Source organism: Talpa occidentalis, unplaced genomic scaffold (assembly GCF_014898055.3).
Source record: "Talpa occidentalis isolate TD23 unplaced genomic scaffold, MPIMG_talOcc4v2.1 talOcc4.11, whole genome shotgun sequence".
In the NCBI taxonomy this organism is placed as follows: domain Eukaryota; kingdom Metazoa; phylum Chordata; class Mammalia; order Eulipotyphla; family Talpidae; genus Talpa; species Talpa occidentalis.
The window spans coordinates 26,387,507-26,411,957 of NW_023601104.1; the positions used below are offsets into that span (position 1 = coordinate 26,387,507).

Genomic DNA, 24,451 nt, shown 5'->3' on the forward strand with positions numbered 1-24,451 from the left:
GGATTGCGAAGCTGCCCGTAGCCTCTACAGCGCCGGTTCGATCCCCGGCTGCTCCCCGGCCACCGGAGGAGGGTCCCACATGGATCCCCGGCCGCCGGAGGAGGGTCCCACATGGCGCGCAGACCTCTCCTGCCGCCCGCTGCTCCCCTCAGCAGTGTACTTCGGTCCTTCTGCCTGCTCTGCTCCCCGCTCTGGCTCTGGTGAATTCTCTCACCCTCCCGCGCTTCTGACTGTACCCAGTGCTTGTATGTATGTATGTATCAATCAATCAATAAATAAATCTTTAAAAAAAATGATTAAAAAAAAAACATAGGTGATAAACTCTTGGACATCAACCACAGAGATACTTGGAAATGCAACTCCAGTGGCAAGGGATGCATAAGCAAAATTAAACAAATGGGACTGTATCAAACCAAAAAGCTTTTTGTATGTCAAAATAAACCACCACAAAAAACAAAAAGGCAAACCTATGAACTGGCCTGCATATCACAGGTCTGACAAGGGATTAATTTCTAAAATATGTAGAGAACTCATACAACTGAATAACTAAAAAAATAAACAACTCAATCAAAAAATGAGCAAAAGACCTAAATAGACACTTCTCTAAAGAAGACATACAAATGGCCTATAGACACATGAAACAATGCCCAACATCACTTACTATAAGGCAAATGCAAATCAAAACCAAAATGGAGTATCTTGTCATCCCTATGAGAATAACCAGCCCATATCAAAAAGACAGGAAACAAATGTTAGCAAGGATATGGAGAAAAGGGAACCCTCATTCACTGCTAGTGGGAATGTAAATTGGTGCAGTCTCTATGGAAAATAAGGAAATTTCTCAAAAAACTAAAAATGGAAATATCACATGATGCAGCAAATACCACTTTCAGGTATATACCAAAGATTAATAATTTGGGTAAGTACCTAAAACTAATAGGTTTATGCACTCCCATGTTCAAAGTAGTTTTATTCATAATAGTCAAGACACCAAACCAAGCTAAATGCCCACTGACAGATAATTGTGGAATATTCAATGGAATACTACTCAGCTATTAAAAAAGATGAAATATTGCATTTTTGGACAAAATGAATGGATCTTGTGGTTATTGTGCTAAATGAGATAAGAAAGTTAAAGAAAGGGCCTCCCTTGGTGGCACAGGAGGTTGAGCGCAGCGCTGTGAAGCTGTCCACAGCCTCTGCAGTGCTGATTCCATCCCAGCCAGCCAGCGAGGGTCCCACATGGCGGTGCAGACCTCTCCTGTCGCACCCGCTGCTCCCCTCAGCAGTATATTTTGTTAGTCTGCCTGTTCTGCTCCCCACTCTGTCCCTGGTGAATCCTCTCACCCTCCCACACATCTGGCCTGTACCCCAGTTCTTGTATAAAATAAATAAATAAATCTTTTTAAAAAAAAGGTTAAAGAATGATAGAGGAAGTTAAAGAAAGATAGAGGATTGTTTCACTCATGCAGAATAACCAAAGATGACAAACTGGCAACACACAACAAAAATAACTTAGATAGAAAAATATAGAGGTTACTAGAGTGGACAGGGAAAGTAGAATGGAGTAGGAGAGGAAATGTGTAGGGTATTGATATTAGAGCTTTTGGTGGAGGGTGAGTAAAACATGCATACTTGGAGATGCGAAGTTATATTAGCAAAAGTATGTAGTTACATACACAATGCAAATCAATAAAATTTGAGAAAAACGTTCCCACAAAGACATTTTCAAAAAGATAAAATATGCATAGTTAACTTTCAACAGAAACAAAAGAAGTCAGGAAAAAAATGAAATATTTGTGTTTCAAAAAAGAATAATTTCTTTTTTTTGCAGAGCAATAAAAACAAGGGTGCTTTGTATACTATCAGATCTGTAATAAATATAATAGAGGGTATTCTTTAGGCAGAGCAAAAAGATCCTAAGTTAGAATCTCAGAGATAATTTTCTTAGAAAAATGAAAAACATTAAAAAGGATGTGTGGATAAATGTAAATGAGTAAAAAATATGTACACCAATAATGAACAGAAAATTAAAATAGTACAGTCTGAAAAAAAGCTGGAATAGAAATTAGTGGTGAGAATCACTAGAGTAGTTCTGTCCAATTGAACTTTCTTTGATGATGAAAACATCTGTCCAAAATGGTAACCATATGTAACCACATATGGACACTTGAAATATGGCTGGTATGAAAGAGAAAATCAATTTCAAATTTTACTTAATTTTAATTAAATAATATTTTATATTTAAATAGTCACCTGAGTCAAGTAGCTACTATATTAAGACTGCTCTAGATCTATTACAAGAATTCTAAGAAGGTGAAATAATGATTAAAATGTAATTATCTTATTAATAAAAGGCACTAAGAGGAGAAAAAGAAGTCACTGAATAGAAAGATATAAACCCAAATTTAGTAATATGTGTGTGGTAGTAACTAAGACTATTACAGACATTAAAAGAGCATCAGAAATAATCTGTCATTAAATTTGAAAATTTGGGTCTACCCGGTGGTGCAGCAGGTTGAGCGCAGCACTGTGAAGCTGTCCACAGCCTCTGCAGCATGGGTTTGACTTCCGGCCAGCCAGGGAGAAATACCTAGATGGTGCGGCAGACTTCCCCTGTCTTGTCCGCTGCTCCCCTCAGCAGTGTATTTCAGTCTGCCTGTTCTGCTCCCCGCACTATCTCTGGTTAATCTTCTCACCCTCCCACGCCTCTGGCTTGTACCCTTGTTCTTGTATAAATAAATCTTTAAAAAAAAAATTTTGAAAATTTAAGCAAAATGAACAAATTTCTTAAGTATATGTTGCAAAAATTAATGCAAGAAATTAAGTATGTGAATGGTCCTAAAACCAATTAAATAAATGAATCTATAATTAGAACTTTCTCAAAAAGAAAACTTTAGGTCCAGATGCTTCACAGGTAAATTTTACCAAATGCTTAAGGACAAAATAACACCAATTTTATAGAAGTTCTACCAGATAACACTAATGAGGGTATACACCCCAACTTGTTTTATGACATACACATAACATCCTACCAATAACTGGCCAGGAAAACTACAGACCAATCTCACTTATAAAAACAGATTACAGAATTAACATTAAGTAAACACAGTAATACATAAAAAGAATAAACTATAATAAAGTTGTACTTATGGTAAGAACACAAGGTTGGATTTACACTTCAATCATTACAATTTATCACATTAGAAATGAAAGTTATAACATCATCTCAATAAATGCAGGGAAAATAACTGATCATTTTTTACTCATTCACGCATAAAAATTCTCATACTAGGCACAGAAAGAAACTTTATTTTAATAAAAGGTATTTACAAAAACCTATATAAAATATCAAGAATTTAGAATTTTAGTAAAGTTGCTAGATATAAGATGAAATCACAAAATCAATGTCCAAATAAATTATATATTAGTAACAAACTGTAAGAAAATTTCCAAGATACCATTTGTAACAGCATCTAAATATCCAGTATCAACAAATACACCTAACAAAAGATATGCATGTTTTCTACAAGGGAAAACGAGAAATTTAAAATACATACAGGATTATGTAAGTTCAAAGACTGGGAGATTTATCATGTAAAGCTGTCAGTTTGCTCTACTTTGACTAAGTGCACTTCCTAACAAAAATCACAATCTTCTTGTTTTATTGGTATAAATTGACAAGCTGATTTCAAAAATTTGTAAGTGCATAGGACTAAGAATAGCTAAGGAACTCTTGAAGACAAGATGGCAAGCTTTACTTTACCAAACAGCACAACATTTCATAAAGCTAGAATAATTAAAACATTGTGAATTGTCTAGCTAGAGTAATCAAATAACTAGCCTAGCAACAGCAACAAAGACAGGTGTTGCCTCAAGGACAGAGAAACAGGAAGTAATGCATGTAGAAAAAAGGTAAGTAAATAAATAAATAAGGCTTCCTGACAATAAGAGAGTATCTTCATGACCTTGGGGAATATCTTCATGACCTGTAGGAAATATTTGTTAAGTAAGGCAAAGGAAGTACTTAATAAATTGGTCTATATAAAGTTTAAAAGATATCATTAAGAGACTGAAAGGTAACTGACAGAATGGGAGAAAAATATTTACATTTAAAACCAATAAAGAATCACCAAACAATAAAAACCTGACAACAGAAATGTTAGCAAGAGGTTTGAACAATTGACAAAACTGATTATTAACCATATGAAAGAGTGTGCAACCTGATAAGTAATCAAAGTGAAATCAAAACAATAATCAATGATTAGTAATACTTACCCTACAGCATGGCTAAAATTAAACAAATTCATAAGGCCAAGTGTTGGCAAAGATGTGGAGAAACTTTTTATGTTTCTGTGCTGAGAAAAATGACACCTATTAACCTTGAATTTAGATGAAAATGTAGATCATCTTTATGATACAAGAGTTGAGAGGATTTCTTAATCAAAAATGAAGAGCAGACTAAGACAAAAAGACCAATGAACCTTCTCTATACTTTTACATAACTAGCAATAATAGATATGATAGTGGGCCTCCATGGTGGCCTAGGGGTTAAGTCCCAGCACTATCACCGCAAAAGGCCTGAGTTCAATCCCAGGCCAGGGAGCTAACCCACACAGCACAGCAGACCTCTCATTTCTCGCCTACTGCTCCCTCAGCAGTGTATTTCAGTAGATCCACCTGTTCTGCTCCCCACTCTGTCTCTGGTGAATCCTCTCACTGCCTGAGATGTAGGGGATGGACTGATAAATATGAGATTAGGCATTCTAACAGGAGGAAACAGTATCAATGATTAACAAGTAATGCATTATGTGAGGCAAGTTAACATAAATGAACCCAGCCAACACAAATTAAAACTGCCTAATTACCACCACTCAAAAAAAAGAAAATGCAGAAAACCATTTCATCAAGGTAGCATTTCAGGTTTAAAATGTCACAATTTTAAGAAAATTTCAAAATGTTTAGATCAATTAAACAATTAAATAGCACTATATAAAGTTCATAAGAAAACGTCTATATTTTTAATTACAGTTTTAAAAATTATTTTAAAAATAAAATTATTATGTTGAACATTCATATACAACTAAACAGATGATGAGCAAAATTAAACCACTTAATTATTACTAGTCCTACCCCACCACATAACTCAGGAGCAGGAAGGGTGTTTATTTTTTTTTTTAAAGATTTATTTATTTATTTATACAAGCACTGGGTACAGTCAGAAGTGCAGGAGGGTGAGAGAATTCACCAGAGCCAGAGCAGAACAGGCGAAGCACTGACGAAGCACACTGCTGATGGGAGCAGTGGGCGAGGCAGGAGAGGTCTGCATGCCATGTGGGACCCTCGCCCTGCAGCTGGGGATCGAACCGGCGCTGCAGAGGCAGTGGGCAGCCTCACAGCCCAGCGCACAACCGCTGCGCCACTGGGAAGGCCCAGGAAGGGTGTTTATTTTAATAGAATAGAATGTCAATACAATCAGGAAACTGAAAACAAATACATGAATGAAAAAACAGCTACAATTGAATTTTAAAGTGTGTATTCACAAGAGAATTAAAAAGGAGAATAAGAGCTATGCTCTCGTATAACTAACTTACCAACATAAAATGAGCAGTTGGAATGCAATAGACTTTCAGTCCATAAGCGACAAAGTTCACTTTCAGTCAGAGCTTCAACTCCATAACAAGCTTGATACTCCACTTTTGGTAGTACATAAACTGGAAATTGCTGCAAAACAACAATATACTTTTTCAAAGCTCAATTAATTTATTGTTAATAGCAAATACATCTGCCTAGACAGCTTTGCCTATATTTCATCCTTTAAAACACAGTGGAATTCAGATAGCAAAATGGATACATTTGAGCCTGATGAACAGAAACTTGGTAAATGAGGGGATGTGTGGCAGAGATGTGGAGAGGCAGAGGTGAATGTGTAAGAAATCCTGGACCGGGCCTCCCGGGTGGCGCAGCGGTTAAGTGCTGGGTTGTGAAGCTGCCCGCAGCCTCTGCAGCTCTGGTTCAATCCCCGGCCACTGGGTGAGGGTCCCACATGTCACACAGACCTCTCCTGCCGCCTGCTGCTCCCCTCAGCAGTGTGTTTCGTCACTCTGCCTGTTCTGTTCCCTGCCCTGGCTCTGGTGAATTCTCTCACCCTTCCGCACTTCTGACTGTACTCAGCGCTTGTGTGGATAAATAAATAAATCTTTAAAAAAAAAAGAAAAGAAAAGAAATCCTGGACCAACTGTATTTTCATCCCTCAACCAAAATCAAAATACCTACATATGTATATATTTTATTTCAGTCAGGGAATGTGATTGACAGCAGAATCCTTTGAACAGAGCCTATGGTCCATTAATTGTTCAAAGATTCAAAGACAGATGTCATAAAGTAATGATTGTAATATATACTAACAATAATCAGGGGGATTAGAAAAAGGGTAAGAAGTTTCTGCCCCTGTAAAGAATAGTCACAATTTTCTTAGGCTCAAATAACCTGAGCAGTTTGTTTTCATCTGTGACTGTATGAGCATTACTACTGCATTAACAACTGTAACTGTTATTAGCTTCATTAATACAAAGGTTTTATTCAAGACACTAAGTACATGACAAACTATTCATTTAGAGTTTACTGAGCAGGACACTAAACAGATTAAATAAAATGACCATAACTATTATTTGTCTAAAAGAGGATATGTAAGGAAATACAAGCTTGTGAAGTAATACAATGTTAATTATCTTCACTGTGCTCACATCACATTCCGTCAAAGACAATTCTACTCTCAACAGCACCCCTTCATTTCCAACTACAGGAGAAATACATTATTTAAGGAACTAAAGAAGCTAGTTAGTACATTTGAAATTATGCTATGCTGTCATTATTTGTAAATGAAAATGGCCCATAAACTTTTCACATTTCCTGAATTCCAGAGTTTCTGAATTCAGAAAGTGGCAAATAATATGGGCTTGGCACAATGGTGGTGGTAAGAACAATTCAAATCTAGTAAAATTTCTATTGACAATAAGTGTGTTGTTATGATTACAGTAGTACATTGTATAATTCTAAGACAGTGTTTTTAAATTTTAAAGTGCACATGAATGAACTGATGATCTGTTAGTACACAGAATCTCAGGTAAAGACCAGGTTTTGCACTTTTAACAAGTTTTTGTTCCAGGAGTCCAAACCTCAAGTAGTAGGATCCCTACAGTGTCTTATCAATGAAAAAATTAAATTATAATTAGAATAATCTTATTGCCAAAAGCATTTTATTATAAAAGCATTTAATTCTTTAGCAACTGGTAACCTACATATGATTTACAGTTGTTTAAGTTTAGAGAAAATAGAAGCTAGAGTTAAAAGGAAACGATGGCCCAAAGAATTAGGACATTTGCTTAAAGACACAATTTACAGCAGAAATGGAAAAAGTATAATTAATAAAGAAGATCGCCCCACCCCCCGTCCCCAGAGCAGATGGATAATAGCTAATTTTAGATTTTTAAACTAAAAATATTTCTGAAAGGTAAATAGTTTGGGGGTAACTTTCTTTGATAATACTGACAATATCTGTAAAACTAACTCCTGAATCTAGCTTTAATTTCTATATGTATTCTACTGCCATCTCCAGGAAGTCAGGGGAAAGAAATTTCTGAGTATTTTATCTTAGTATTCCAGAATTAAAGTGGACTTTTAAGTAGTTTTCATAATATAAAAAATAAACTATTTTTTTCTTTCTTGACTGACAGATCCTAATCTCCTCAAGAAAACTTTTTTTAAGACTTACTTCTATTTATTTATGCATACAAGAACTGGGGTATAGGCAACAGGTGCAGGGTGGGGTTGAGAGGATTCACTAGAGAGACTGGGGAGGGCAGATGGATCTACTGAAATGCACTGCTGAGGGGAGCAGTGAGAAAGGTAAGAGAGGTCTGCTGTGCCATGTGGGTTAGCTCCCTGGCTGGGAGTTGAACTCAGGCTGCAGTGTCTGGCTGGCCACATCTTGATAGCACTGAGACTTTAACCCCTGTGCTACCAGGGAGGCCCAGGAAAGCTTTTCTTCATTCTCTAACTACCAACTTATCATATAAATCTTTTAAACTTTTACATACATTTCTAAACAGGTATTTCATAGCTCATATCCTGTCACCGATCTCATTAGGGTATGTTCTATTCTTTTCTAACAGTCAAGCACCTCACGATCCTTTTTCCTGAAGGGCCTTTGAACGACAACATAAATTTTTAAATACTTAAACCAAAGCTAAATTTTTGAACCAAAGCTCTTGGAAAATTTAGCTGAGATAGACAGTAACAGATAGTATCACATCATTTAAAATTACATGGTCTGGATTTCACAACTAAGTGTAGAACTCAGTAAGTTCCAGTTTCATCATATGCCCCAAATTGGCCCTCTTCATATCATTGCATTATATGAGAATGGTTATTGTTTTAAGTTTTCCTCCTATTAAGCAGAGCTTTGATGAATGATAAATGATATAAGAAACTAAAATCTCGGCTCCAATTAACAAAGAATTGAAGAACCAAGAAAAAACAAAGAGAGATGAGGTGTTTCACATTAGAGGTTCAAGAGACTTCCAAGTACTTAAAAGTTTTTATCTAAACAAGTTGGTTGTTAAGTAGGAAAATTAATCAGGATGCATTCTTACCTAATTAGAGTTTAAATAGCACCACTTTAAAATTTCTCAAACTAGTGCCTCAACTTTCTTATTTTTTCAATAATTACTTATTGGATTTCTACATAAGGAAAAACCAGATGAATAGGACATGGTTCCTGGGGCCTCCCTGATGGTGCAGGGGTTAAGGAGAGCGCTGTCGCCAGCCACTGCTAGCACGAGTTTGATCCCTGGCCCACCATGGAGCAACTCACATGGTGCAGCAGACCTCCCCTGCCTCGCCCACTGCTCCCCACAGCAGTGTATTTCAGTTAGTCTGCCTGTTCCAGCACCCACTGTGTCTCTGGTGAATCCTCTCACCCCCCGCACCTCTGGCTTACACCCCAGTTCTTGTTTGCATAAATAAAATCTTTAAAAAAAAAATAGGACATGATTCTTAGGGGGCATACATTCTGCTTAGAGATTTAAACCATGCGTACTAAACTGTTACATAAAATGATAGATGAAATATGATAAGCATTCACTAAAAATTTTCTTATTTTTCTGGGTTTGACACAATGAGAAATATAAAGTTCTTGTTTAGAAATTCTGTAGGGCTCAGCTGTTTCTGACATGTTTTCAGAAGATTAGCCCCAAAATAAATTAGATAGCAAGAAATAAAGGAAATCTTGAAAATACAATCCATAACACTGACACCACTTGTATTTAAGATGCTCATGCAATGGTCATTAAAATGATCACAGTGAAATACAGATGATTAGAAAAAATTACCAAATAGAGTAAAACTTTTTAATACAGAGTATTTATCTGGGAGGAGACTAATATGAAACCTACAATATCATAATTTTTGACTTTCTCTTATAAAGCATATACTCATATACATTTAATTTCAAGTTATTTATTTGGTTTTTAATTTAAAATTTGAACCAATAATGAAAACCAAATTACGAGAAACAGGGATTAAATAATTTAATTCATATTTTTCCTATGTAACAAGGGATAAAAACATAATCAAGGGGGTCTCCTTGGTGGCACAAGGGGTTAAGTCTCAGCACTATTAAGCTATCCACAGCCACTAGAGCACAAGTTCAATCCCTGGTCTGGAAGCTAGTCCACATGCCACAGCAGACTTCTCCTGTCTGGCCCCCCGCTGCTCCCCTCAGCAGTGTATTCAGTCAGTTTACCTGCTCTGCTCCCCACTGTCTTTGGTGAATCCTCCCACCCTCTGTACCTCTGGTCTGCACCCCAGTTTTTCTACATACATAAAATCTTTAAAAAAAAAAAAACATAATCAAGGCAAATATTTGCCAAGTCTACTGGAGTCTGGTGGACAGAATATACACAGGTATATACATCCTAGATCCTGATGGGTTAACTTTAGAATTTTCCATGATAGTTTCTCAACACTATTATTAGCAGTTTGGAAAGGCTGGCACTTTTTCCCACCAGTTATTCCTAAATATAAGAAAGTATAAGTCAGGGACTTGATCTACAAAGATTAACACTGGAAAACAATTATCCTTGATTTGCCTGATCAACCAGTCCAAAACACACTGACAGCCTAAGGTGGTGATTTTGTATTCTTATTGAGCTAGATGTTAGATACAAGACAAAGAGACAAAGACAGTCAAAACTTTAAAAAAAAAAACAAAAAACAGAACTGTACAGCAATAAATGTATGCAATAGAAAAATTTTGTTGAGAAAAATTTTGAAGGAGACATTCACTATTTCTTACAAATTTTATCAAAATCCAGTAGTAATACACAATCCACACTAATCTGAAAGAGAACTTCAAATATCAAATATGAAAAACTATTTAAAAAAACCAATTACTCAAATTGTAGCAAAAACTTTAACTGAAGAAAATAGTTGTATCAAATGCCAAAATAAATGACAGGGTGAAGAAGGAAGCAATTTGGTCTTCTAGCAATTCTGGGAAGACTTAACAAATATGTGTGAAAATACACCTTTCATAATTTTGAAAGGTGTATTTCTAAATTGAGCATTTAGAAATACTCAATTATTTAGAAATACTCAAGTATTTAGAATACTTTAAAGTATTTAGTATTCTAAATACTCAAGTATTTAGAAATACTCAAGTATTTAGAAATACTCAATACTCAATTAGAAAGGTGTATTTCTAAATTTCTAATTGACTTCTAAATTGAGTCAAGAAGATCCCAAAGTAAGAGAAAAAAAGTTCTTATGTCATAATGGAGATCTAAACTGAAGAGAAAGGAAGAATGTACGTGCCAATCAAATCAAGACCAAATCCATGATGGTATTGTTTTCAATGAAGTTTACATTATTCTATATAAGAATGTTATTGGCGTTTACGACTAACAAAACATTTTCTCTTACTAGAAATGTTTTCAGTATTTTACAGGAAACACTATCATGATAATCAATAAAACTTCATTAAAAGTGCATGTTAAATATTTGCTGTCTAATTATGCTACCACATCCTAACTCCCCAAGTAAGAACTTACTCTTCTGATTTTCTTCCGTTTTTTAGAGCGCGGTCTGGTCTCTATCCTTTCGACACTGCATCGCACAAGTAACAACAGGTCTTGCAGGCTAAATAACTTGTAAACAAAATTTCCTTCCTGAGGAGCTACATATTCTGAAGTATCTTCAACATAGTCCTGAAGTTCATATGGCAATCCTTTAAAAATAAATATATTTCTCATTTTTATTTAACAACACATTTGCCCTTTACCCATATATCACAAATTAAGATTAAACAATTTGATGATCTATTTTTAAACTTCTACCAACTGTACCATTCTATTTCCTCTCGGCTGACCATCGCTCTATTACCATTTTGCTTTTAATGCTTCTGCACCAATAGCTAAAATCAAAGCTTTAAGGTTTGCTTACACCTTCAATAACTCTAGATAAAGCATGAATTAGTGAGACAGCTTCTGAAAAAGCTTTAAAAAGTAATTCAAGAGGAAACCTCTACTCCTATGTTCATTACAGCACTATTTACAATAGCTACGACATGGAAACAACCTAAATTTTCAAAAACAGATGACTGGATCAAGATGTGGTATATACACACAATGGAATACTACTCAGAAATCAAAAAAGATAAACTTATGTATGGAGCTGGAAAGGATTATGTTCAGTGAAGTAAGTGAGAAGGAAAAAGAAAAATATCAGATGTTATCACTTACAGGAGGAATATAGGGAAACCAAACATAGGGTCAAAAAACAAAAAGACAAAACTTGTGGGAAACTATAGATGTGAGGCTTAAAGGAGGGGAGGCGGAGGAAAAGGAATCAAAACAGGAGTAGGAAGAACACAAGGGACTATGGTGATGGATCATAGGTGCTGTGGTGGTGGAATATTTACGAGGACTACACCTGAGGGGAAAAATCAAATACTGTAAAAATATGAACAGTGTAAAAAACTTTAAAATTAATAAAAGGGAAAAAAAGTAATGTTATTCCTTACTGAGGCTGTACTGAGGTGCAGCTTTATAACTATTTCACAAAATGAAAAAGAACTAAACTGTAGCTTAACACAAAGAATACATACATTTTAGACTAACATTGATACATTTCTCCATCAGTTTGGTGAAACACATTAATTATAATTTAGTAACCACTATACACAGTAAATACTGGTTACAAAATCCATATACCTCTAGGTACACAGAGAAGATCCTGAAGTTGAAATATTGATCAGTAGATAGAAAAACGAATATCATTAAGATGATAAAATAGGTTAAAATAAAGAAGAAGTGAGAGAAGAAAAACCTGAGGACAAAGAGTAGGCAAAAAACAGTAAATATAAAAATTCCCTATAAAAAGGTACTTACTTCCTTTTGGCCTATGAAATGCAGAAGGCCATATAGATCTTGGCCAACTAGAGGTATCTGAAGCAGCAGAGGGTTGCTCAGAAACAGGAGGTTCTTTAGAATTTTCTAAATTCATTAAGGGCAATTCAGGCACTTTTCTGGAAATGGGCTTTAAGAGTTCATCCTGCATTTTTAAAATTTCTCCAACTGGATCAAATTTTTTATATACTCGTTTGATTGGTTTTTTTAAAACACACGACTCTTCAGAACTACTAGTATTATTCTGGTTTCCTACAGAAGCCTGTCCTGAGGAAGAAATTGGGTTAGCTGGCTCAGAACTTATATTGGAATCCACGTCGGCTGTCTTTCCATTACTACTACTTTGACACTCAGTATCAATGATTAAACAGTCTTCATCTGTATCACTATTACACATTACATCTTCAGTTTTATCTGCTTCTGATCCAACAGTCTTATCCTTTGAATTGCCTGTGTTCTCTAGAACCATATCAGTAGTCATATTTTCATTACAGGTTTCGATTTCCATAGGACTTTCTAGCTCTAAGTTCTCAGATGCTTTCAAGTCACTATTCTGCTTCAAAGATTTGTCAGAATTTGATACCTTTTCATTACTTGGAACACATCCCTGATCATCTTTATTTCTGTACTCTTCTGGGCTGCCATCCATACCAGTCACCAACTGTTTCTCCTTTTGCAACTGTTCCATTAGAATGTGAGATAAACTTCTAGAATGAGCAGAAATGTCCGGTGCAATTGGTGCCATGGGTGTTGCTGCACTGGGTGCTGTGGGAGTATTTGTTGTGTTGGGCACTGTAGACGTGCTTGTTGAAGTTGGTGACTTTGAAGGTTTGGTAGTGGTTACTCCAAAAGTTTCAAGTTCTGTGACATCATCATCAAAATCCAGATCCAAATTTTCAAGGGGTTCAATTTTTCGGTTTTCATTAACTTCATAAGACATCTTAAGAAAATACATCGGCAAACAATTAACAAAAATTCCAGACCACCCTTAATCTATCTCTTAATGTCCTTACCCATCACATATACAGTTTATGCTCTTTGAATGCAAAAAGAAAAGTCTAATGGCTCTGAAAGGTTCTTACTGAATATGGTAACACACTACTGGCAACTAATCTAATGTTAACTTCTCATTGTAATATTGCTGAGACACAGACAAATTCCCAAATTGTACTAGTACAGGAAAAGGAAATATTTGCAATTACTACAACCCTAGAGCAATTTCCATTAATGAAAAAATAGTCAGGACCACAAAGAAGAAATGAAACAATGGGCCATCAAGAAATAGAGAAAGAGTAGCAGTATCAGTGTGAGACAAAGCAGATTTCATGTAAAAAGCATTAGGTAGAAAAAGAAATCTTTGTTGAAAAATGAAATTGAGAAGAACAAAATGGTCTGGCCTTGAATTGTGACATGCAAACAACATTGTCAAAATACACAGTTGAAACCAAGAAAAAAAAGGAAAATTTGACAAATGACCAACTGTATTTGGTCAAGAATACACAGTCTCTAAGTAAAAATAAATATCAACATAGAAAGTATATTACATAATCGAAACAAAAATATGTGGATGATTAAAAACATGAATACATTATAAAGATACCTTTTCCCTCCCAAGAATCCAAGGGGCATTTCCAAAGACAGACTATAAAGTTAATACACAAAAGAACAAAAATAAAAAAACCATCAATATATCACAAAGCAGAATATGCTAGGATCTTGCTTTCTGTTTAGAAGGAAATAGTCAGAAATCATTAAGAAAAATTTAAACCAACAATGAACTAAGCATGTGGAATTAAAAACTACCCTAAATTAATGGATAAAAGAAGTTAAGATAATTACAAATACTTTAAAAGCAACAAAACCTGAAACATTACACATTAAAAATCAGAAGAATTATTCACAGTATTTGAACAATAAGAGCTATGAAAAAACCAAAATAATCATAATAAAATAGATTTAAAGTCAAAAGTTAATGAATTAAAGGTAATGCTTTTATTCCCAACAGAAAAAAAACTCAGATACAAATACCTAAATTATTTCGAGACATCACCAATCAATAGATACTTTAATATATTGGGGTATAATATTGGGGTATAAGAATTCTTCAATAAAACAATCACATCACTAATTACTTCAATAAAAACAATTACTTAGTGTCATAAAATATCTAATCAATGTTAAAACTTTCAGCCTTATGTCTTTTTACAATTGTTTACTGGTATCAGGGTCCAATCAAGATTCTATATTTGGTTAAGTTTCTCAATTTCTTTAATTTGTCAAATGTATCCCCCCTACATTCTATTAACTCTCATAGTCACTAGATATTCATAGAAGAAATCAGAGTAGTTATCCTTTAAATTATTCCATTCTGGATTTTAAAATCTGTGTCTCTATGATGTTTCTTAACACATCCTTCTATTTCTTGAATTTACTATTAAGATGATTTAGCAGTTTCATCAGATTCAGGTACACTTCTGTTTTTTTAACCTGAATGTTGTATGTGGTACTGTGTAATTCCACTTCAATCAAGAGGCTAATGATGTCTGATATCGCTCTCCTTGTGATATTACAATTCATACACTGATTTGTGTGTCATCATTAACCAACCCATTATAAAATTCCTCATCGATCTTCTAATGATTTTAGTACCTGATAATCAAATGATGATTATTGCTTAGATTCATTATTACATTAGGAGCTGCAAAATGGTGATGGTCATATCCTACTGTTACCCTGAAATACAGTTTTTACTGGAAAGTCAAGACAAATACTAGATTTTTTAATCAGTTTTCAAAATTTAGGCTTTACGTGCCAGCATCCTCCAAACAACTAGTTATATACCTTTTTCAAGTATCATTATGAATGATACTTTTCACATATATCATGTTTTAATTCATTGCAGTCATTTTTTGTCATGGTCAAACGGACACATCTCCAACCAATGGGAATTCCTTCAAGTTGGTTTAGACATCTTTTTGATACAATTTCATTATTATTTTAGAGTTTTTATTTAATGTCTTTGGCATTTCTTTTACGCTGAATTTCTTGGTTCTTAACATAACTACTTATTTGTTTTATTATACAATTTAATGTGCTCACAATAACTATCATTACTAACAATCTGGTCACTAGATGCAGTTGAAAATTTTTTGGCAGTACTTTTCTTTCTTTTTTTTAAAAGATTTATCTATTTATATAAGCACCGGTACACTCAGAAGCGCGGAGGGTGAGAGAATTCACCAGAGACAGCAGGGAACAGAACAGGCGGACGGACGAAGTACACTGCTGAGAGGAGCAGCGGGCGGCAGGAGAGGTCTGCGCGCCATGTGGGACCCTCGCCAGGTGGCCGGGGATCAAACTGGCGCTGCAGAGGCTGAGGGCAGCTTCGCAACCCAGAGCTCAACTGCTGCGCCACAGGGGAGGCCCTCCTTTAATTAAGTCTTTGTTCTGCTCAACAGGGACAATACCAAAAATGATTTTTCCTAAGTGGAGGACTTCTAGAGTTCTTAAGGCTTGGGCATCTCAGAACTCTTAACTTCCTGAGTTCCCATACATGCACCTATAAATTAGAGCCTATCTATATCATGTTCACTTGTGTTATTCCTCATTCTTTCTTCCATTTTCACTGTCCTCTCCATTTGAGATTATTTCCCTTTTGTCTGAAGAACATTCATGAAAAGGGGTTTGCTGTTAGCAAACTCAACTTTTACCTTAAAAGATTATTAATTTTTATCATTAACTTCTCAAATATTATTAACTTTTCATTGTTTAAGGACATCTTCACTGATTAGAAAATTTTACTAAGTAGGTTATTTTCTCTTAATACAGTGTTTCAGTGTTTTCTGGCTTTCATTGTCATTGAGAAGTTATTTGTCAGTCTAACTCTCAGTTCTATATAGGCAATGCACCTTTATTTTGTTTATCTGGGGGTCTTTAAGATTATTATTTATGTATTTATTTGGTTTTCAAGTATTGGTTTGGTCATATCACCTCTTTCATACCACTATTCTGTATGCAGCTATACCATTCTCAACTTTACATTTATCTTTACATTTCTTGCGTTAGTCTCCATACTTTATTTTTGTTGTCTGTGTTTCATTATAGTATTTTCAAACCATCTTCCATTTTATTCTATTTTCAGCATTATCTAATGTGCTAATAAATATATTTCCAGGATCTTAAGGTGCACTTACAATATACTTTTGAGTTTTAAATTTCCTAGCTTCTTTTTTAAAAACTGCAGCTTTTTTTAAAGTTCTAGTTCCTCATTAAAATTTTCAGGCATGAAATGGCCAACAGGCATATGAAAAAATGTTCATCATCACTTGATATCAGGAAAATGCATATCAAAAATCACAGTAAGATACCACCTCATACCAGTGAGAATGGCTTACATCAAAAAACCTAGAAACAAGTACTGGCAAGGATGTGGACAAAAAGGAATGCTCTTACAGTGCTGGTGGGAATGTAAACTAGTCTAGCTACTATGGAAAGCTGTATAGGGATTCTCAAAACGCTAAAATGGATCTGGCATACAACCCACCTATCCAGTCTCCTTCAGTTCTACAAATCTTCAAGAAATTTATGCCCATTTATACTATACTTAGGGAGTAAAATTCATAAAGGTTTCTTACTATTAAGCATTCAATATACTTCATTTGTGAAGTAAACATTAAGCAGAAAAAAATTTTTCAAGCATAACATTAATTTCTTCACTGAGTGTCATATAGCTAAAAAGAATTGGCTTATAGTCTATGACTGGCAATTCTAAGACTTAATTTTATGTGTTATAGTTTTGGTCACTATTTCTGATGGTTCTTGCTCACAGTATCCAGTTTCCTATATATGTGTCAAGTTATCTTTCAGTGCTTTCTGGATGCCGTATTTTAAAAGTCAGAGAAATAATTTAAGGATCAAAATGTCATTATGTTCCTCCAAGAATTATTTTTATTTGCCTTTACTAGATATCTAGAGAAACCAGAAATCTGAAAGAGTATGATTTCAAGTTCAAGATCTGAAAATTCAGGCTATAATCTCTAAGAAAGCTGATTTATCTCTAGTGAGCCTTCCTCCTACAGTGCAGCCCTGAGGCACTGAAATCCTTGGTGGACAACTGACTTTGTCCCAATAGTCCTGCAATGCTGCCAAAACACAGAGTTCATTTCCTGTTGCCTTCTCATAACTGGTAAACCCATCAAGGGCAAAATGTGACAGCCTTACCTCCATGAATTCTGATCTTCTCTAATATCTCAAACCTATACTTTCTCACTATGTTGGCTAGCCATTTGAGGATTCTCAAGAATAAATTTATATACTTTTCCAACTTCTGTAGCTGTTTTCAGTAATGAGGGAAGTACAATTATCTGTTCTGTCGTGACAAGAAGAAATTATTCTGTCTTTAAGTTCATGTTTCTTCATGACACTATTTCTAAACATTAACCTACTACCGATTTAAATTTTAGGCAGATGGAAAAGTGTAAAAAGAGAAAACTTAAGAGAAATTGGAAGTGCTTTACAACATATACATCACAAGATATGCTAAAAGGCCAATGACAGAGAAAAACATACAAATAGATATGAAAGACAAAAGCCCAGTATCTTTATGAGCTTTTAAATATACATTAGAAAAACATTTTTCTATTCATTTAAAAACTTTCTCTCTCACTTTTTTCGAGTCTGTTCATATTTCCTATTATTGGGGGAAAAGCCTTCTTGATCATGAATGTGAAATAGACCCATCCCCATTCCCCCCCCCCCCCGCTTTAACCTATACAGCATATGCTTTCTTGCTATTATTTTACTAATTATCTGCACACACTGCCATTAAAGTAAGCTCCAGGAGAAAAGTGATTTTATTTTTGTTTACTGCTTTATTCTCAATGCACAGAACAGTATTTGTTCAATAAATATTTGTAGAAAGAATGAAGTTTTTTATAAATAATGTCTTAATTATCATGAAAAATACTTTTAAATAAAAGTTAACAAAATAGAACTTAATATTTATGGAATGCCAAGCATTGTTCTAAATGTTTCACATATATAAATTCATTTATACCTGAACAATCCTCAAAGCTAGTTAATATCATAATACACATTTATAGAGGGAAGAAATTATGTAACCTGCCTTATGTAATAGCTACTGAGTATATTGAAAAGTATTAAAAAGTCTGGTCTAATATTGTTTGCACTGAACAAACTCATCTGTTCCTTTTCATACTTAAAAACTCCTTGAATATGAATGAGACCAATTAAAAGTACTACCACAATTACTACCACCACTGGTTTTAGTATGTACAATCTATACTCAGTGTTTCACATCAATATCAATATAATATATGTAATATCAAATTTAATCCTTAAACTTGTGAGTTAGGTATTATCGCATTTTATTAAATAAAAAGATAAAACTGAGGTCAAGAAAGGTTAAATTAGTTGCCTAAATTCGTGCTCAACCTAGGGTTCATTGTTAAGTTTAAATCTAAAGGTTATTTTTAATTACTAGATTTAGTGATTTGCAATAAAACTTTGTGTTTCTAAAGCACAAACAGGTATATCCCCTTAAGAAAAACAAGAAAACACTACATACATCCATTTCAGTTATGTACTCTTCAGGTTTATCCATAAACACCGCAGAGACTGGAACTGATGTGCTTTTGGACATCATGAATTTTAATGGAATTTCATGGAAGATTTGATTTCTCTCTCTCATTGTCATTTTCTTTTGGGGAAGTGGTGAATTAATATAAATTACTTTAACTGGTTTTGAACCTTAAGACAGAAAAGAAGAAAGGATGTGGTTAATTTCCAGTAGTTACATATTAAAATAAAAAGGGATGTATAACAAGAGGATCACTAAATAAAATTAAGATAGAGCAATAGCACATGTTCCCATATATTTGCCATCCTTAACTAGAAGATCTTTAAAATTCTGTAAAGATGTAAGGACATGAGAATCTCACTAGCAAGAAAATTCTCTTTCTAAAAATTATTTTTATTTAAGTAACATTGCATATAACACTATATAAATTTCAGGCACATTCTATCATTGGGAATCAGCATGCATATTACATGAATACTACAATGAATTCAATACTACAAGTCCAATTTTGTCCTTCACAATACTATTGCTTCCCTTTTCCTAACTTATTCACCCTTCTCCTCTTCCTTTCTGGTAACCCTTAATTGGTCTTTCAGTCCAAAAGCTTATTTTCCTTTATTTAGCTCATCTGTTTGTTTTTTCTATATACCACATATGAGTGAAATCATATGGTGTTTGCCTTTCTCTGACTTATTTCACTAATTCCCTATAGATTCATCCCTGTTCTAATAAATTTTTGAAAGGATTTCCTGTCTTTCACTGTTATACTTTTATTGTCCTTATTAGTTCTTATAGGATTGAAAGTACAGGATTATACTTTCAAAAAGTGATGAAAATATGTACCACCCAAGAATATATTACATTTAACTCTTAATTTATAGTTTTGTTTCAGTTGACATAGTCTTTCATTTATGGTAATTATGTTGCTACATACAATAATATTAATTCCTGCAGATATGAAATTATTAGTTATAAACAAAAACAGTATGGGGAACCTGCACAGAGGAATTTATGTGCAAATATTCATTTTACTGTCAAAGGAGAGACTATTCCACACTTGTAAATACAGACCTAATTTAATTCTGAATTTTAGTAACAGGCACGTAAATAAGTTCCGGGAACTCACCATTTAGGAATGTCCAAAAAAGTACATTATTCCTTTCATTGCAGTGAAACTTCATCATTTTCATGTATATTTTGGCCACCCTACACCATAATTATTTCTTTATCACCTCCCCAAGTGAGTGTCAATTCTATGGTGGTGCTATACATTAAAAAGTCCTACTGAATATAAATGTCAAATGTATATTCTCCTTAAAGTAAGACTAGATTTTTGGATTTGTCAAATCACCACTATATTTAAACAGCTGAAATAGAACATTTAAACTTTTTTTTGAGGTATTACTTGACAAGTTATATCACAAACCTGCAACAGGTATTACTTGAACACACACTGGAATTTCCCACTGCTCCTTGTAGTTAGGTCCATGATTATTTAATAAGGTAAATAATGATTGGCTAGTTAGAGCTATCTGAGGGTGGTACCTTGAAACAAGTTTCTCTGCATTTGGATCTTTGCTAATATCCTGAAAAACAACATATAACTTGTTACTTCATTGTACTTATTAAATGAATTTAATAAAGTAATAATAAGAAGAGAGAAATTCAGGAAGAGGACTTTAGAACATCAGGTTATACGTATTTCATGAGGTACAGAAGATTACTTAGGACCATCCAAAATCACCTTTGTACTTACATAATGCATAGCTGCAGCTATTTGCTCTGGTGTTTCGAGAGCAGACATGTTATCTTTTGAGAGCTGCAACTTTGCAGGCATTGATGGAAATACTGTTTTCACATATTTCACACTGCCCTAAATAAGAAAAATAAAAGTTTTATTGCAAAAATCATGATGCTTTTAACCCTAAGAAAAGTATCCTTTCATCACATGAAACTCTTATTAATCTAAAATTCTTCTAAGTACAAATGTTAAATTTAGAGCCTCCTTAAGCCAAGACATTCATGTTTATGCTTGACAACCACCATATATTCTTTTAAAGAAATGATCCAAAATAAAGGTGCCATGGAATTTTCTCTAAAATTTCAAGCTCTAAAAATATCCTCTCTTCCCATGCTTACTTCCAATAAGATTGTGACTTAAATCCCTTAAAATAAAAAGAGCTATTGCTTGTATTCAGAAATATTAAGAAAGATGGGAACCAAAAAAAGAAAATCAACAAAGTTGGTAGTGGCATTTTTATAAACAATATGGGTACTTATGTAATTTTAAAAAGTGACACACATTTATATAGTATATTTTAAGTTAGTCACATTGTTCAAAATTTAACAAGCATAAAATAATGTCTGTGAAATACAGATAAAATTTCAGATAAACCATACTATAAATCTTACCAAAGCAAGAAGAGTTTTTTCTAACTTTAATCCCATCTCTATTCTGAATGGAAAGAATCCCATTAAACTGGTGACTTCATGGAGAGTATAGAATTCTGGATACTTTTTCACTTGTTCAACACAAGCTCTTAAAATTTGCTAAGAAATTAAAATGAAGAGAAATTTATATACAATATACATTTCTAGTGATACAACAAAAATAACTTAGTTACATGTGACTATATAATTATTCATGCCAAATAACACAGTGATCCAGGTATAATCCTTAATTTTTTGTAACAATTCTTTTTAATCTAATTTCCTAAAATACTGATAACTAGTAATACTAAAATTAGCAACTGTATTAAAATTTAAAATTAGAGAAAACACATATTTTATATTATTTGATATATACTATTTTAGGAAACTGTCAAATATGTGAAATTTTAAAACACTTAAGTGCGATAAAAGCAATAACATAATTAGAAATAGATAAGTTTAGTACCCTAAAGAATCTAAGCACAATGAATTAATGAAATCATTCTAATTTACAGTCAAATTATAAATCAGAAATAACTAATTCAAATAATAGGATATGCAGTGTTCTTTCTCTCTACTTTCAAAATATTGGTGATCTAATAGAATATCTAATCAGTAAGGTAACAAAATTCACAGCTTTACCAAATCAGAATAAATGCCACTGTGATAACATATATTCAGAGAAGCAGAGCAGCTTTTTCTTGGAGTGGGGGTAAAGGGTGGTTAATTAAAATACACATACACATACACATTTTATCTTGTAAGAAACCCATTTTTTCTTATGTCAGTGAATTTAATCTGAATATACTTTAGATCACAAAAGCTCTGAGTAATAAGCACATCCTATTCATCATCCCCTTTCTCTTAAGACATTGATAAAATGTGTCAAAAATATAAATTTCTAACTTGACTCCAGTTTATATTTTCATTTATAGTTTCATATTCCTTTCTTTAGTCCTCACTCCCTACTACCTTTCATATTTTTTACCTTCCTTGACTTTTTATTTTTTAAAGATATTAATTTATTTATGCAGACAAGATTTATTTTCATTTATTTATGCAGACATCTGTGGGTGTACGCCAGAGGTGCAGGGGCGAGGGTGAGAGGATTCATCAGAGACAGAGGGGAGAGCAGAACAGGCAGATCTACTGAAATACATTGCTGAGGGGAGCAGCGGGTGAGACAGGAGAGGTCTGCTGCGCCATGTGGGCTAGCTTTCTGGCTTCATCACCTTTTTTTTTTTCATTCATTCATTCATTCATTCATTCATTCATTCATTCATACAAGCACTGGGTACAGTCAGAAGCGAGGGAAGGTGAGAGAATTTGCCAGAGCCAGAGCGGGGAGCAGAGCAGGCGGAAGGACCGAAGTACACTGCTGAGGGGAGCAGCGGGCAGCAGGAGAGGTCTGTGCGCCAGGTGGGACCCTCCTCCGGTGGCAGCCCAGGGAGCTGCCGGGGATCGAAGCAGCGCTGCAGAGGCTGCGGGCAGCTTCGCAATCCAGCGCTCAACCGCTGCACCACCGGGGAGGCCCCTCATCACCTCTTTTCAATACTAACCTTGATGGTTAATTCAAGATATTACTTTTAGCTAAGGCAGACGTAGGTCAATATGGTAAAGTTTTAAAAACCCTAATCATCTGCCAATTTATACCTACACAGTATTTTTGCTCTTCATTTATAGTATTAGATAACTTGCTCCCCTCAAATTCCTGTCTATAGCAATCGTTTCAAGAATTTGAATATGCAAAGGAAAGCAACATATGAAAACCATGTGACAAACTATTCTGATTAGGTATTTATAGGCATATCTTTCTTGGTCAAACTGCTGAATATTATAGGGCTTTTAAAGGAAGTTCACCTAATTTAGTAATGATAGTACAGAAAGAAAAAAAAGTCAGTTTTACACTCCACTTAAGATATATTATATAGGATTAAAGGTATTACTTGATATTAATAAAAAATTCTTAGTAACTTATCTTTGAAAAAGTTAAGAATGGATAAAGGTGGTCAGGCTGTTCTCTGTCAAACATCCTTACGAATGAAAATATCTTGAGAGTTAAACACACCAAAAATACACTCATGTACACAGTGCATATTTACCATTACAAAGAAAGTGGATATGGCTGTGGTCCCTAAATTTTATTTTGGTCCAGAGGGAAAAATATGGTATTATATATGTTTTGAAAGTTAAAAACTTAATAGACAGGTCTTGTGGCAGTATGGTAAAGTAGATACCTTGAAGAGCACTCCTATCCAAGTAATACTAGATTCTGAATAAAGCACAACTAATATTTTTATCTATTTCTGGGGCTTGGTAAAAAACAAAGAAAATCTTCAAAGACTATAAATAAATAAACCCCAAATACCTAACATGAGGAGAAATAGGATCAGCAAGTAGGAAGAAAACCCATGAAATATGAGGTAGCTTGAGTGCAATGACTCAACCAGTTCTAAACAAGGTGGGGAGTTAAAAGCAAGACTCCTATATTTAAGCCTTAAAAAACAGAGATTTGAACATATATCACACACCCATGTTCATAGCAGTATTATTCACAATAGCCAACAGGCAAAAGCAACCTACATGTCATCTATGGATAAATGGATAAGCCATGTCCATATTGATGGTGCCCTCATCATACTACTCCAATATTCTCACAACTGGTGTCCTCAAGACTTCCCAGTCTGGCATGCAGAGCATTTTAAAGCAGTGAAATAGCTTGAATCTGAGGAGAAGCTTCTATCCTTGACTAGGTCATTCACTCTTCCCTAGTCAAAGAAGGATCATGAGATTCTAAGTTTCTGCCCTTTACCTAATCAGAGAAGCAAACACTGCTTCTTCTTTTATGACTGAAAAGAAAGGGTTTCGGGATTGGTTGTCATCTAGCTCCAGGTTTAACAATAAACATATCCTCTCTATTTAACAATCTAATCTTTACTCTCAGAGTAAAGATGAG

The 24,451-nt window shown here is 34.3% G+C and overlaps 1 protein-coding gene across 7 annotated transcripts in view; it reads right to left on the reverse strand.

Moving 5' to 3' along the window:
- Positions 1 to 24,451, reverse strand: part of ICE2 (interactor of little elongation complex ELL subunit 2) — a 69,790-nt gene that overhangs the window by 31,383 nt on the left and 13,956 nt on the right. For all 7 annotated transcript variants that reach the window (XR_008549077.1, XR_008549076.1, XR_008549075.1 and 4 more), the window contains 7 exons: positions 21,478 to 21,615; positions 20,822 to 20,938; positions 20,492 to 20,651; positions 19,054 to 19,235; positions 12,450 to 13,407; positions 11,112 to 11,287; positions 5,595 to 5,724 (listed from right to left, as the gene is read on the reverse strand). Coding sequence is in view for 4 of the 7 variants with exons in the window: in XM_037502613.2 (XP_037358510.1) it covers positions 5,595 to 5,724; positions 11,112 to 11,287; positions 12,450 to 13,407; positions 19,054 to 19,235; positions 20,492 to 20,651; positions 20,822 to 20,938; positions 21,478 to 21,615 (1,861 nt within the window). In the remaining 3 variants the exon portion in view is untranslated. The remainder of the gene's footprint in view (positions 1 to 5,594; positions 5,725 to 11,111; positions 11,288 to 12,449; positions 13,408 to 19,053; positions 19,236 to 20,491; positions 20,652 to 20,821; positions 20,939 to 21,477; positions 21,616 to 24,451) is intronic.